The following is a 16705-nucleotide window of genomic DNA, read 5'->3' as shown; positions in this document are numbered from 1 at the left end:
GATATGGATAGATCAGGTAGATGTACACAGTCTCTTGCCCAGAGTAGGTGAATCAAGGACCAGAGAACATAGGTTTAATGTGTCGGGGAAAAGACTTAATAGGAATCTGAGGGGTAACTTTTTTTTTTTAAAGAGTGGTGGGTGTATGGAACAAGCTGCTAGAGGAGGTAGTTGAGGCTGGGACTATCCCAACATTTAAGAAACATAGAAATTAGGTGCAGGAGTAGGCCATTCGGCCCTTCGAGCCTGCACCGCCACCTGCACCGCCATTCAATATGATCATGGCTGATCATCCAACTCAGTATCCCGTACCTGCCTTCTCTCCATACCCTCTGATCCCTTTAGCCACAAGGGAAATAGTTAGACAGGTACATGGATAGGACAGGTTTGGAGGGACATTGACATTGGCAGGCGGGACTAGTGTAGCTGGGACATGATGTCTGGTGTGGGTAAGTTGAGCCGAAAGGCCCGTTTCCACACTATATCACTTTATGACAATAACTATGTTTCTTTGCACGGATTTGGCTCAACTTTTTGCAATTCATTAATTTCTCACGCCTCTGGTTTCAGGTGGCCCCAGGGACACCACTCTCTCCATCACCCCCTCTGCTGTGAAGGAAGGAGACAGGGTCACGTTCAGCTGCACAACCCAGTCCAACCCCCCTGCCCAGCTTGTACTGAGGAGGCAGTCATCGAGCGGATGGAGCGAGCTAGACTCTGAGAATGGGACATTGACAATCCGTGATGTCCAGCCAGCTGATGCAGGGCTGTATCAATGTGAGGCCATTAATGCTCTGGGGAAGCAGATCAACATCACCAAACTCCAGGTTCAAGGTTTGTGTGGAAATTAATGAGAAATTTACAGGAACTGAATGTGAAAAGTATTTTCACCTGAATTATTACGAGGGGGGGAAAGAATGATTTGGATTTATGGGGCAGCATTCATACCATTCAGGACTACGCAAACACTTTATCACCAATAAAGTGCCTTTAACATGTGAAGCAACGAAATGTGGTGCAGCACATTCTCACAAAGAGCAGTGTGAGGAAAACCAATTAGTTGTAATGATGAAGAAAAACAAATTGTATATGCTGATTTACAACAACAAAAAGACACAAAGTTCTGGAGTAGCTCAGTGTGTCAGGTAACATCCCTGGAGAACATGGATGGGTAATGTTTCAAGTTGGGATCCTTCTTCAGACTGATGTTGGTTTAGTGATAAATATTGACCAGGATGCAGGAATAAACTGGGCAGAACTCTGGCACTTTAAATTTATAATTGTGTTACCGAATCTTTTATGCCAACTAGAGGGGGCTTTAATTTAACAACGTATGTGAAAGTGTAACTAACTGCTGCCATCCTTTGGCACAGGACTGGAGAGACTTTCTAGCTTTTTGTGCCTAATTCCTTGAACAGAAACTTGAGCTGACAAGTCATGGTGATTATTATACATTGCAATAATCTATGATTGTAACAATAATTAATAGACATAATGATATGAATAGATCAGGTAGATGAATAGAGTCTCTTGCCCAGAGTAGGTGAATCAAGGACCAGAGAACATAGGTTTAATGTGTCAGGGAAAAGACTTCATAGGAATCTGAGGTGTAACCTTTTTACACCAAGGGTTGTGGGTGTATGGAACAAGCTGCTAGAGGAGGTAGTTGAGGCTGGGACTATCCCAACATTTAAGAAACAGTTAGACAGGTACATGGATAGGACAGGTTTGGAGGGACATGGAATAAAGGCGGGCAGGTGGGTCGAGTGTAGCTGGGACATGATGGCTGGTGTGGGTAAGTTGAGCCGAAAGGCCCGTTTCCACACTATATCACTTTATGACAATAACTATGTTTCTTTGCACGATGTTGCTCAACTTTTTGCAATTCATTAATTTCTCATGCCTCTGGTTTCAGGTGGCCCCAGGGACACCACTCTCTCCATCACCCCCTCTGCTGTGAAGGAAGGAGACAGGGTCACGCTCAGCTGCACAACCCAGTCCAACCCCCCTGCCCACCTTGTACTGAGGAGGAATTCATCGAGGGGATGGAGCGAGCTAGACTCTGAGAATGGGACATTGACAATCCGTGATGTCCAGCCAGCTGATGCAGGGCTGTATCAATGTGAGGCCATTAATGCTCTGGGGAAGCAGATCAACGTCACCAAACTCCAGGTTCAAGGTTTGTGTGGAAATTAATGAGAAATTTACAGGAACTGAATGTGAAAAGTATTTTCACTTGAATTATTACGAGGGGGGGAAAGAATGATTTGGATTTATGGGGGAACATTCATACCATTCAGGACTACGCAAACACTTTATCACCAATAAAGTGCCTTTGACATGTGAAGCAACGAAATGTGGTGCAGCACATTCTCACAAAGAGCAATGTGAGGAAAACCAATCAGTTGTAATGGTGAAGAAAAATAAATTGTATATGCTGATTTACAACAACAAAAAGACACAAATTTCTTGAGTAGCTCAGTGTGTCAGGTAACATCCCTGGAGAACAGGGATGGGTAATGTTTCAAGTTGGGATACTTCTTCAGACTGATGTTGGTTTAGTGATAAATATTGACCAGGATGCAGGAATAAACTGGGCAGAACTCTGGCACTTTAAATTTAAAATTGTGTTACCGAATCTTTTATGTCTACTAGAGGAGGTTTTAATTTAACAACGTATGTGAAAGTGTAACTAACTGCTGCCATCCTTTGGCACAGGACTGGAGAGAATTTCTAGCTTTTTGTGCCTAATTCCTTGAACAGAAACTTGAGCTGACAAGTCATGGTGATTATTATACATTGCAATAATCTATGATTGTAACAATCATTAATAGACATAATGATATGAATTGATCATGTAGATGTACAGTCTCTTGCCCAGAGTAGGTGAATCAAGGACCAGAGAACATAGGTTTAATGTGTCAGGGAAAAGACTTAATAGGAATCTGGGGGGTAACCTTTTTACACCAAGGGTTGTGGGTGTATGGAACAAACTGCTAGAGGAGGTAGTTGAGGCTGGGACTATCCCAACATTTAAGAAACAGTTAGACAGGTACATGGATAGGACAGGTTTGGAGGGACATGGACCAAACACGGGCAGTCGGGACTAGTGTAGCTGGGACATGATGGCTGGTGTGGGTAAGTTGAGCCGAAAGGCCCGTTTCCACACTATATCACTTTATGACAATAACCATGTTTCTTTGCACGGATGTGGCTCAACTTTTTGCAATTCATTAATTTCTCACGCCTCTGGTTTCAGGTGGCCCCAGGGACACCACTCTCTCCATCACCCCCTCTGCTGTGAAGGAAGGAGACAGGGTCACGTTCAGCTGCACAACCCAGTCCAACCCCCCTGCCCAGCTTGTACTGAGGAGGAATTCATCGAGCGGTTGGAGCGAGCTAGACTCTGAGAATGGGACATTGACAATCCGTGATGTCCAGCCAGCTGATGCAGGGCTGTATCAATGTGAGGCCATTAATGCTCTGGGGAAGCAGATCAACATCACCAAACTCCAGGTTCAAGGTTTGTGTGGAAATTAATGATAAATTTACAGGAACTGAATGTGAAAAGTATTTTCACTTGAATTATTACGAGGGGGGGGGGGGGGGGAAAGAATGATTTGGATTTATGGGGGAGCATTCATACCATCCATGGTAGTTGAGGCTGGGACTATCCCAACATTTAAGAAACAGTTAGACAGGTACATGTCCCCCCACTTACAACAAGGGCAGAGTCCCCCTGGTCCTCACCTTTCGCCCCACTAGCCGGCACATACAACAAATAGTCCTCCGTCAGTTTCGCCACCTCCAACGTGACCCCACCACTCGCCACATCTTCCCACCTCCCCCCCTGTCTGCCTTCCGCAAAGACTGCTCCCTCCGTAGCTCCCATGTCAATTCTTCCCTTCCCTCCCGCTCCACCCCTTCCCCAGGCACTTTCCCTTGCAACCGCAAGAGATGCTACACTTGTCGCTTTACCTCCCCCCTTGACTCCATTCAAGGACCCAAGCAGTCGTTCCAGGTGCGACAGAGGTTCACCTGCACCTCCTCCAACCGCATCTATTGCATCCGCTGCTCTAGATGTCAGCTGATCTATATCGGTGAGACCAAGCGTAGGCTTGGCGATCATTTCGCCGAACACCGCCGCTCGGTCCGCATTAACCAACCTGACCTCACGGTGGCTCGGCACTTCAATTCCACCTCCCATTCCGTATCTGACCTCTCTGTCTTGGGCCTCCTCCTTGGCCAGAATGAGCAACACCGGAAATTGGAGGAACAGCACCTCATATTCCGCTTGGGGTGTCTGCATCCTGCTGGCATGAACATTGAATTCTCATAATTCTGTTAACCCTTGCTGTCTCCTCCCCTTCATACCTCTCCCTGAGCCCTCGGGCTCCTCCTCCTCCTTTTTCCTTTCTTCTCCCTGCCTCCCCCAACTCCCTATCAGTCTGAAGAAGGGTTTGGGTCCGAAACGTTGCCTATCTCTTTCGCTCCATAGATGCTGCTGCACCCGCGGAGTTTCGCCAGCATTTCTGTGTTCCTTAGGCAGGTACATGGATAGGACAGGTTTGGAGGGACATGGACCAAACACGGGCGGGCGGGACTAGTGTAGCTGGGGCATGATGGCTGGTTTGGGCAAGTTGAGCCGAAAGACCTGTTTCCACACTGTATCACTTTATGACTGTTTTTTTCGCACGGATTTGGGTAAGCATTTTGCAATTTATTAATTTCTCAAGCCTCTGGTTTCAGGTAGCCCCAGGGACACCACTCTCTCCATCACTCCCTCTGCTGTGAAGGAAGGAGACAGGGTCACGTTCAGCTGCACAACCCAGTCCAACCCCCCTGCCCAGCTTGTACTGAGGAGGAATTCATCGAGCGGATGGAGCGAGCTAGACTCTGAGAATGGGACATTGACAATCCGTGATGTCCAGCCAACTGATGCAGGGTGGTATCAATGTGAGGCCATTAATGCTCTGGGGAAGCAGATCAACATCACCAAACTCCAGGTTCAAGGTTTGTATGGAAATTAATGAGAAATTTACAGGAACTGAATGTGAAAAGTATTTTCACTTGAATTATTAGGAGGGGGGGAAAGAACGATTTGGATTTATGGGGGAACATTCATACCATTCAGGACTACGCAAACACTTTATCACCAATAAAGTGCCTTTGACATGTGAAGCAACGAAATGTGTTGCAGCACATTCTCACAAAGAGCAGTGTGAGGAAAACCAATTAGTTGTAATGATGAAGAAAAACAAATTGTATATGCTGATTTACAACAACAAAAAGACACAAAGTTCTGGAGTAGCTCAGTGTGTCAGGTAACATCCCTGGAGAACATGGATGGGTAATGTTTCAAGTTGGGATCCTTCTTCAGACTGATGTTGGTTTAGTGATAAATATTGACCAGGATGCAGGAATAAACTGGGCAGAACTCTGGCACTTTAAATTAATAATTTTGTTACCGAATCTTTTTTGTCAACTAGAGAAGGTTTTAATTTAACAACGTATGTGAAAGTGTAACTAACTGCTGCCATCCTTTGGCACAGGACTGGAGAGAATTTCTAGCTTTTTGTGCCTAATTCCTTGAACAGAAACTTGAGCTGACAAGTCATGGTGATTATTATACATTGCAATAATCTATGATTGTAACAATCATTAATAGACATAATGATATGAATAGATCAGGTAGATGTATAAGAGTCTCTTGCCCAGAGTAGGTGAATCAAGGACAGGAGAACTTAGATTTAATGTGTCGGGGAAAAGACTTAATAGGAATCTGAGGGGTAACCTTTTTTAAAAAAGAGTGGTGGGTGTATGGAACAAGCTGCTAGAGGAGGTAGTTGAGGCTGGGACTATCCCAACATTTAAGAAACATGGAAATTAGGTGCAGGAGTAGGCCATTCGGCCCTTCGAGCCTGCACCGCCACCTGCACCGCCATTCAATATGATCATGGCTGATCATCCAACTCAGTATCCCGTACCTGCCTTCTCTCCATACCCTCTGATCCCTTTAGCCACAAGGGAAACAGTTAGACAGGTACATGGATAGGACAGGTTTGGAGGGACATGGACCAAACACGGGCAGGCGGGACTAGTGTAGCTGGGACATGATGGCTAGTGTGGGTAAGTTGAGCCGAAAGGCCCGTTTCCACACTATATCACTTTATGACAATAACTATGTTTCTTTGCACGGATGTGGCTCAACTTTTTGCAATTCATTAATTTCTCACGCCTCTGGTTTCAGGTGGCCCCAGGGACACCACTCTCTCCATCACCCCCTCTGCTGTGAAGGAAGGAGACAGGGTCACGTTCAGCTGCACAACCCAGTCCAACCCCCCTGCCCAGCTTGTACTGAGGAGGAATTCATCGAGCGGATGGAGCGAGCTAGACTCTGAGAATGGGACATTGACAATCCGTGATATCCAGCCAACTGATGCAGGGTGGTATCAATGTGAGGCCATTAATGCTCTGGGGAAGCAGATCAACATCACTAAACTCCAGGTTCAAGGTTTGTATGGAAATTAATGAGAAATTTACAGGAACTGAATGTGAAAAGTATTTTCACTTGAATTATTACGAGGGGGGGAAAGAATGATTTGGATTTATGGGGGAACATTCATACCATTCAGGACCACGCAAACACTTTAATAATAATAATAATAACTTTATTAATCCCCGTTTCAGGGGAAATTCGGATATCCTGGCAGCACACTAATAAAAATACAACATAGCATTTATCATAGCACTTTATCACCAATAAAGTGCCTTTGACATGTGAAGCAACGAAATGTGGTGCAGCACATTCTCACAAAGAGCAATGTGAGGAAAACCAATTAGTTATAGTGATGAAGAAAAACAAATTGTATATGCTGATTTACAACAACAAAAAGACACAAAGTTCTGGAGTAACTCAGTGTGTCAGGTAACATCCCTGGAGAACATGGATGGGTAATGTTTCAAGTTGGGATCCTTCTTCAGACTGATGTTGGTTTAGTGATAAATATTGACCAGGATGCAGGAATAAACTGGGCAGAACTCTGGCACTTTAAATTTAGAATTGTGTTACCGAATCTTTTATGTCAACTAGAGGGGGTTTTAATTTAACAACGTATGTGAAAGTGTAACTAACTGCTGCCATCCTTTGGCACAGGACTGGAGAGAATTTCTAGCTTTTTGTGCCTAACTCCTTGAACAGAAACTTGAGCTGACAAGTCATGGTGATTATTATACATTGCAATAATCTATGATTGTAACAATCATTAATAGACATAATGATATGAATAGATCAGGTAGATGTACAGAGTCTCTTGCCCAGAGTAGGTGAATCAAGGACCAGAGAACATAGGTTTAATGTGTCAGGGAAAAGACTTCATAGGAATCTGAGGGGTAACCTTTTTACACCAAGGGTTGTGGGTGTATGGAACAAGCTGCTAGAGGAGGTAGTTGAGGCTGGGGCTATCCCAACATTTAAGAAACAGTTAGACGGGTACATGGATAGGTGTTCAAAAGGGAACTGCAGATGCTGGAATATCGAAGGTACATAAAATTGCTGGAGGAACTCAGCGGGTGCAGCAGCATCTATGGAGCGAAGGAAATAGGCGACGTTTCGGGCCGAAACCCTTCTTGGATAGGACAGGTTTGGAGGGACATGGACCAAACACGGGCAGGCGGGACTAGTGTAGCTGGGACATGATGGCTGGTGTGGGTAAGTTGAGCCGAAAGTCCCGTTTCCACACTATATCACTTTATGGCAATAACTATGTTTCTTTGCACGGATGTGGCTCAACTTTTTGCAGTTCATTAATTTCTCACGCCTCTGGTTTCAGGTGGCCCCAGGGACACTACCCTCTCCATCACCCCCTCTGCTGTGAAGGAAGGAGACAGGGTCACGTTCAGCTGCACAACCCAGTCCAACCCCCCTGCCCAGCTTGTACTGAGGAGGAATTCATCGAGCGGATGGAGCGAGCTAGACTCTGAGAATGGGACATTGACAATCCGTGATATCCAGCCAACTGATGCAGGGTGGTATCAATGTGAGGCCATTAATGCTCTGGGGAAGCAGATCAACATCACTAAACTCCAGGTTCAAGGTTTGTATGGAAATTAATGAGAAATTTACAGGAACTGAATGTGAAAAGTATTTTCACTTGAATTATTACGAGGGGGGGAAAGAATGATTTGGATTTATGGGGGAACATTCATACCATTCAGGACCACGCAAACACTTTAATAATAATAATAATAACTTTATTAATCCCCGTTTCAGGGGAAATTCGGATATCCTGGCAGCACACTAATAAAAATACAACATAGCATTTATCATAGCACTTTATCACCAATAAAGTGCCTTTGACATGTGAAGCAACGAAATGTGGTGCAGCACATTCTCACAAAGAGCAATGTGAGGAAAACCAATTAGTTATAGTGATGAAGAAAAACAAATTGTATATGCTGATTTACAACAACAAAAAGACACAAAGTTCTGGAGTAACTCAGTGTGTCAGGTAACATCCCTGGAGAACATGGATGGGTAATGTTTCAAGTTGGGATCCTTCTTCAGACTGATGTTGGTTTAGTGATAAATATTGACCAGGATGCAGGAATAAACTGGGCAGAACTCTGGCACTTTAAATTTAGAATTGTGTTACCGAATCTTTTATGTCAACTAGAGGGGGTTTTAATTTAACAACGTATGTGAAAGTGTAACTAACTGCTGCCATCCTTTGGCACAGGACTGGAGAGAATTTCTAGCTTTTTGTGCCTAACTCCTTGAACAGAAACTTGAGCTGACAAGTCATGGTGATTATTATACATTGCAATAATCTATGATTGTAACAATCATTAATAGACATAATGATATGAATAGATCAGGTAGATGTACAGAGTCTCTTGCCCAGAGTAGGTGAATCAAGGACCAGAGAACATAGGTTTAATGTGTCAGGGAAAAGACTTCATAGGAATCTGAGGGGTAACCTTTTTACACCAAGGGTTGTGGGTGTATGGAACAAGCTGCTAGAGGAGGTAGTTGAGGCTGGGGCTATCCCAACATTTAAGAAACAGTTAGACGGGTACATGGATAGGTGTTCAAAAGGGAACTGCAGATGCTGGAATATCGAAGGTACATAAAATTGCTGGAGGAACTCAGCGGGTGCAGCAGCATCTATGGAGCGAAGGAAATAGGCGACGTTTCGGGCCGAAACCCTTCTTGGATAGGACAGGTTTGGAGGGACATGGACCAAACACGGGCAGGCGGGACTAGTGTAGCTGGGACATGATGGCTGGTGTGGGTAAGTTGAGCCGAAAGTCCCGTTTCCACACTATATCACTTTATGGCAATAACTATGTTTCTTTGCACGGATGTGGCTCAACTTTTTGCAGTTCATTAATTTCTCACGCCTCTGGTTTCAGGTGGCCCCAGGGACACTACCCTCTCCATCACCCCCTCTGCTGTGAAGGAAGGAGACAGGGTCACGTTCAGCTGCACAACCCAGTCCAACCCCCCTGCCCAGCTTGTACTGAGGAGGAATTCATCGAGCGGATGGAGCGAGCTAGACTCTGAGAATGGGACATTGACAATCCGTGATGTCCAGCCAGCTGATGCTGGGCTCTATCAATGTGAGGCCATTAATGCTCTGGGGAAGCAGATCAACATCACCAAACTCCAGGTTCAAGGTTTGTGTGGAAATTAATGAGAAATTTACAGGAACTGAATGTGAAAAGTATTTTCACTTGAATTATTACGAGGGGGGGAAAGAATGATTTGGATTTATGGGGGAACATTCATACCATTCAGGACTACGCAAACACTTTATCACCAATAAAGTGCCTTTGACATGTGAAGCAACGAAATGTGGTGCAGCACATTCTCACAAAGAGCAATGTGAGGAAAACCAATTAGTTGTAATGATGAAGAAAAATAAATTGTATATGCTGATTTACAACAACAAAAAGACACAAAGTTCTGGAGTAACTCGGTGTGTCAGGTAACATCCCTGGAGAACATGGATGGGTAATGTTTCAAGTTGGGATCCTTCTTTAGACTGATGTTGGTTTAGTGATAAATATTGACCAGGATGCAGGAATAAACTGGGCAGAACTCTGGCACTTTAAATTTATAATTGTGTTACCGAATCTTTTATGTCAACTAGAGGAGGTTTTAATTTAACAATGTATGTGAAAGTGTAACTAACTGCTGCCATCCTTTGGCACAGGACTGGAGAGAATTTCTAGCTTTTTGTGCCTAATTCCTTGAACAGAAACTTGAGCTGACAAGTCATGGTGATTATTAGACATTGCAACAATCTATGATTGTAACAATCATTAATAGACATCATGAGATGTATAGATCAGGTAAATGTACAGAGTCAATGGACATGTATTTTCCCCCTCATCACCAGACCTGACTGTTTGGGCTCACCCTTCCAAACTGGTCGATGAAGGAGAAAAGGTCACCATTGGCTGCACCATTCATAACATAATAATAATAATAATAAATTTTATTTTTGGGCGCCTTTCAAAAATCTCAAGGACACCTTACAGAGATTAACAAGAATAATAAAACATATAATCGGAATAAAATAAATAATAAAGACATCACCAAAACACAAATTAAAAACAGAATTCAATCCAAAGACAAAAAATCAAAAACACAATGTGAAGAGAGAGCAGCGGCAGCTAAACCGCGCCAGCGTCCACTCTCCCTTCCGACAGCCATCTTGGACACAAACTATCATGTTTACTTACACACAAAAAAAAATAATCCCCCCACAATGGTTACCACTGTGGGGGAAGGCACAATGTCCAGTCCCCATCCCCAGTTCACCCAAAGTCAGGCCTATTGAGGCCACCGCTATTGCTTCAACGGAGGCCCGATGTTCCTGGCCGTTCTCACCGGGTGGTGTTGCCCCGGCGTCGGGAAAGTCCTCTCAGCGGCTGGGCCACCTGGAACGGCCGCTTCCTGACTGGGGACTGCGGCTTCCGAAGCCGACAAGGCCGCGCCGGTTTGGAGCTCCCAGGCTCCCGATGTTAGAGTCGGCGCCGCCCGCTCCGCAGATCCGCAGCCCGGAGGTGTTGATCTCGGCGGTCACAGCTCACCGGAGCTCCAGCGCGTCGATCCAGCGCGGCGACCCAGGCAAGGCATCGCCCGCTCCGCTCCGTGATAGCGCCCCAGAAGTATAATTACCTCCTTCCCCCCCACATTAAAAAGTCCATTCTCCAACAGACAAAGGACAGGACTTACTAAAACTCCAAAAAAAAAGTGAGTTAAACGGACGGCTGCTGGTTAGCAGCCGTCCCCCAAGATGGCTCCTCCTCCTGTTCCCCTCAGCCAATTTAACCTGGAAGAAACTAGTGAACAACAGTGAAAATGTGCTGTCCTTCAGTAACGACAACTTTACAATCCATGAAAAATACACCAAGTGTCGCTGGGCATTGTAAGGTCAAAGTGATTAATAAACTTGGGAAACAGACAGGATTTGTGGAAATACAAGTTATCGGTAAGTATAGATTGAGAATTGTTGTGTGGAGAATGTATTTTACTGATATTGTTCTTTAAAAATATTCTTCTGTCTTTTTTCAGAAAAATTACCTGCGGGTGTTCTGGAAACAGTGTGCACAGGAGCCACAGTTGCATCAGCAGGACTATTTTCTGCTCTGTTTTATGCCTTTCGCAGAAGCTGCTTGACAAAATCTTACACAATAGCGGGAGAGATACTGTGAAGTGTAAACAAAGGATCAAAGGAATGGACAATCACACTTCTAGCACCGATCAACCTCTGGGACTGTGCTGCTAGGGGCAGGGAGTTGGGAAATGAAGGTGTTGGATTATAACACGATTCAAAATATTACCAACAGCTGCTATCTAAAAAGTGTACAGTAGACAAACTTAGGGCACTTTATTGTATATAATATTCTGTAATTTGAATTTGCTGGTGTTCTTGTGAGGAATAGTACTGTGCTAAGGAAATAGTGCACAAACAATTCACTTCAAAAAGTTCTCTGGCCTAAAATGCATTTTCGATATCTCTCTCCCATGTGCCAAGCACAATTCAAACTATTAGCATTCTTCAGTGAAACAGATCTAGTTTTTTCGGATGCAAAATGGTGCTGGACTTGATCTCATCCTTCCCCTGTGGGTGTTCAAAAGGGAACTGCAGATGCTGGAATATCGAAGGTACACAAAATTGCTGGGGAAACTCAGCGGGTGCAGCAGCATCTATGGAGCAAAGGAAATTTCCTTCGCTCCATAGATGCTGCTGCACCCGCTGAGTTTCCCCAGCAATTTTGTGTACCTTCCCCTGTGGGTAATGGGAGGCCATATGTGAGCCAGGAGCAAGGCACTTTACACTTACTGTTCTACTGTTTATGGATCAAAAATTATTTGACCTCCTACGGCGATGCTGTTGATTATCTGTATATATATATTTTTTAAATGCTGCTGCATTCTTCCCAGAACGTTTGAACCACTTTTGCAATGCATTCCCTACACATTGAACTGGGACATCTTCCATTGTGGCTGAATCTCGGAATTGTGTGCTGGTTTAGGTACTGAACTCTCAGCTGAGGACCATTGATCAGTGACTCCGTTTTCTGAAGCTGGAACTGGAAATCTAAACCAAATGAATTGTACTCATTGAACTAAACTATTGTTAAAGTCAATTACTGTCCCCACATGTTATTTCAATCATTTTTTCACCTAATGTCAAAGCCTGCAAGAACAGATGAAACAAATTAATTTCAATATTATTTATTTTTTGACTTAATACACCTCTCAAATTAAGTAATTTAAAATATTAGCAAAGATTTTTCACAATTACAATATAATATTGTCAACTTTACTGTTGTCAACATTTGAGAATAATAAGTTTCCAACGTGAAAACCAGGAATTTCAGTGACACTTGCAATCATTTTAAACAAAAAGTCCAGTTCCAGTACATTTTGCAATGCTGTCAGTCCAGGAAAGATTGCATGTCTAGAATGAATGATTTGGCTGGTTCTAAAAGCGACTGAATATCTGAAAACTTGTGTGGACACTTGTACTACTGATTATATGGACTAATGTTGCGGGTTTTAATAAACTGTATAATTATCTGAGCTCTTTCTCATGATAGTCTGTGAATCCTGATGGTCTGAGATTTAAATATAATCACAGCAATGTTAGTCTATAGGTTCAGTCAAAGCACTTACTGTAAATGTGACAAGTTTATTTGTTTAGAGTTTAGCTTTCTAAATCTTCTACGTTTATGAAATTTAATATATGGAGAGCAACTTTGATTTAACAAACACATTTGAGCTGCAGCAAAAATAAACTATACGAGCTGCACAACCTCTTGGGAACCTGGTATCCCAAATAAATTGTGATATAGAATATCAATTAGACCAAAATGACTGTCTTTAAAATTCTTATCATTTAAAATGAGTTACTAACACATATAGGTCAAAGGCCATGGATATAGGATATCACCAATGATTTTAAAAAAAGGGTATGGGAGGAGGAAACAGAAAATAAAGTAATGGTTTGATAATTTAATTTTAAAGATTATGAAGTACCACAGGGTGGAAACATTTGAGGAGTAGAGTCGTTTTGAGGTCTTTGTGTTTATTTAGACTAGTTGGATAGTGTTTATTTCCACACTGAAGATTATTCCCCGGATCACCAGCCAGGAATAGGGGGTCAGACAAGTACGTGTGAGATAAGGAGGGATTTTAGCTCTCAGAATGTTGTGAATCTTCGGAGGCCGTCTTTGAATATATTCAAGCTTAATGTTGATATTTTTGTACTATACAAGAGTCAAGGGTTATGGGGAATGGGCAGTAAAATGCATTTGAGGTCAACATCAAATTGATGGTGGAGCCAAGGCACACAGGGCCTACTCCTCCCTTCATTCTTAGATGAAAGAAAGAGGTTGGGACAGGGTAGAATGTTATTGAGACAATGACTACAAAACATTAATGCATGGTGTGACCATCTCCACTATTAAAGGAAAGCTCAAAGTTATACAGTGGCTCAGCGGTAGAGTTGTTGCCATACAGCACCTGAGACCCAGGTTCGATCCTCACTATGGGTGCTGTTTGTGCGGAGTTTGTACGCTCTCCTTGTGACCGCACGGGTTTTCCCCAGGTGCTCCAGTTTCTTCCCATGTCCTAGAGATGTGCAGGTTTGTAGATTAATTGTCCCTAGCGTAGAGGATAGAACTGGTGTATGGATGATCATTGGTTGGCGCGGACACGGTGGGCCGAAGGGCCTGTTTCCATGCTGTATCTCTCTAAACTGAAAAAACGCAGTAAGAAACAGTGGGTCCAATCTCATGGCAACTTAGGCCTCTATAGGAGGCAGAATAGCTGGCTATTAGGATAGTAATAACAAACCTCTAAACCAAGTCTAGTATCCTGTAGTGAGGTTTCAGCATGGTAACAATCACAGTGACGATCTGTGACATATTGATAAGAATAGAATGGGATGTTGGAGAGATTAACGTAAATGTACCTATGGGTCAGAGTGCATTTAAAGGAACCGACACCAACCCTGGATCAGGCAGCATCTCTGGATCAATGGGACCAGCAAGTGTGTAGCGTCAGAGGTGATGTGCTCTATCCATCATTTATGTTGGGCTCCTAGAAGCTCCCAACACATGGACTCAAGGATTATATGATCATCTGGAATCCCCTCCACCTTGAGCACTAATGGACCAGGTATTCCCAGGAATCAGTGGAAATGTGACATCCTTTCAAGCACGTTTGAAAACTATCCCTGAACCTTTGTGTAACTCAGTGTCTTTTACTATGACGGAGCTTAGAATTGAGATTCTGTTTTGAGAGTGTATTGTCAGGCTTCTGTATAATGTGGTCTATCAGATGGAGCAGACTAGGTGTACCTTGGACCACAATACCAAAAATACTGAGAGTAGACAATAATTGGCTTTACCTTCCGATAGATTAAAACCATAAAACCATAGGACATACAGACAGAATTAGGCCATTCAGCCCATTGAGTCTCCTCGGCCATTTAATCATGGCTGATCTATTTTTTTTCCTCTCAACCCCATTCTCCTGTGTTCTCTCCATAAACTTTGACGCCTTCCCTAATCAAGAACCTATCAATCTCTGCCTTAAAAATACCCAATGACTTGGCCTCCACAACCATCTGTGGAAATTAATTCCACAGATTCACCACCCTTTGGCTAAAGAAATTCCTCCTCAACTCCATTTAGAAGGTACATTCTTTTTATTCTGAGGCTGTTCCCCAACTGCTTCTAGATTCTCCCATTACTGGAAACATCCTCTCCACATCCACTCAATTTAGGCCTTTCACGATCCAGTGGGTTTCCATGAGATCCCCCCTTATCCATCTAAACTTCAGCATGTATAGGCCCAGAGTCTTCAAACGCTCCACCTCTGTTAACCCGAATATCCATGGGATTGTTCTCCTCCGGACCCTCTCCAAAGTCAGCACATCCTTCATCAGATATGAGGCCCAAAACTGTTCATTGGAAGATTTTTGTGAGCCATTTTTAGTGGTCCCTCACCAGTGCTTTGAGATGGCGGCTGTGGCTAGTCCAAGTCTCCAAAGCAGATGGGAGGGCATGGAATCAGAGGTGCAAACAATAAGCATTCCGCTGGAATGTTACTAATCCACAGGGCTGATGAAAAACTATCAACCTTCACAACTTCCACTCAAGAACCAATGTCACCCCAATATTTGTAGGTGAGCTGCAGTATGTGTCTGCATATTCAGAGTTCAGTCTCTTCATTGAACAGTGGGCCGAAGGGCCTGTTTCCGGCACCTGAGCACTCAGGTACGCTGGCACCTGAGGGAGAGCATCAAGAGTTGCAGAGGAGATGTCAGCCTAGCATGAATGTGGCTGAGAATGATGTTCGACACAGTGATCCACCCGCTTCTTTTTGCCAGTGATGATGGTCAGGTCTGCAGATTTCAGAGAAGCACTTTTGGATGGTTGGACCTATAGCTTCAATGATGAGTGACATTTCATCTAAGTATGCCTCGAACCAGTCGGTGTCCTTACTTCTTTCTTTTCCGAAGAAGCTTTTGCAAAAAGTGATTTAAAGCGCTGATTCTTTGAAACCAAATGACAAAATAACAATTATGGCAACAGGGAGTTGAATGTTAAGTGGAACATATCAGCTGTAACAGCAAAGTAGACTTCCTGTTCTTTCGGAAATAAACTGGTTCTATGAAGCAGCAGCATGCAGAGTTACTGCCAAAACTTTCACAGTGAACAATCATCTATTTCAGTAAAGGGCCTGTCACACTTAGGTTATTTTTCTAGGCGACTGCCAGTGACGAGAACAATGTCAGCACCCAGCGACAACCTATGTTAACCTGGCGACAACCTACGGCAGCACCTATGACAGCCCCTACAACAAGTTACGACAATCTATGACAGCCCAAATTGTCGCCACTCTCACTGAAAATATTTCAACATGTTAAAAAAATTTCGGTAGTCGCCTAAAAAATCGCCTAAGTGGGACAGGCCCGAGGCGATTTTTCACATGACTACAGGGGACTAGGCTGTCGCCACATGGTCGCCGGGGTGCCAACCTTCGTCAACCGGCGACAGGTACCGGCGATTGAATTGGCTGACGTTGTCTTCAGTTGTCGCCGACAGGGTCGTAGCTGGTCGCGGGTGGACGTAGGTTGTCGTAGGTGTGGTCGTAGATGGACTTCCTAAAGGGTCGCCG

The 16705-nt window shown here is 43.9% G+C and overlaps 2 protein-coding genes across 2 annotated transcripts in view; both read left to right on the top strand.

The window, feature by feature from the left end:
- The window catches only part of LOC116978102 (hemicentin-2-like), a 28188-nt gene extending 13428 nt beyond the window's left edge, over positions 1–14760 (top strand). The window contains exons 12-19 of the mRNA XM_033029125.1: positions 571–834; positions 1916–2179; positions 3260–3523; positions 4750–5013; positions 6251–6514; positions 7833–8096; positions 9415–9678; positions 14699–14760. Of these exons, the coding sequence (XP_032885016.1) occupies positions 571–834; positions 1916–2179; positions 3260–3523; positions 4750–5013; positions 6251–6514; positions 7833–8096; positions 9415–9678; positions 14699–14760 (1910 nt within the window). The remainder of the gene's footprint in view (positions 1–570; positions 835–1915; positions 2180–3259; positions 3524–4749; positions 5014–6250; positions 6515–7832; positions 8097–9414; positions 9679–14698) is intronic.
- Positions 1–16705, top strand: part of LOC116978101 (vascular cell adhesion protein 1-like) — an 82380-nt gene that overhangs the window by 7448 nt on the left and 58227 nt on the right. The window lies entirely within an intron of this gene.

The sequence above is a fragment of the Amblyraja radiata genome, chromosome 10, assembly GCF_010909765.2.
Source record: "Amblyraja radiata isolate CabotCenter1 chromosome 10, sAmbRad1.1.pri, whole genome shotgun sequence".
NCBI lineage: Eukaryota > Metazoa > Chordata > Chondrichthyes > Rajiformes > Rajidae > Amblyraja > Amblyraja radiata.
This window is presented reverse-complemented; position numbering and strand designations above follow the sequence as displayed.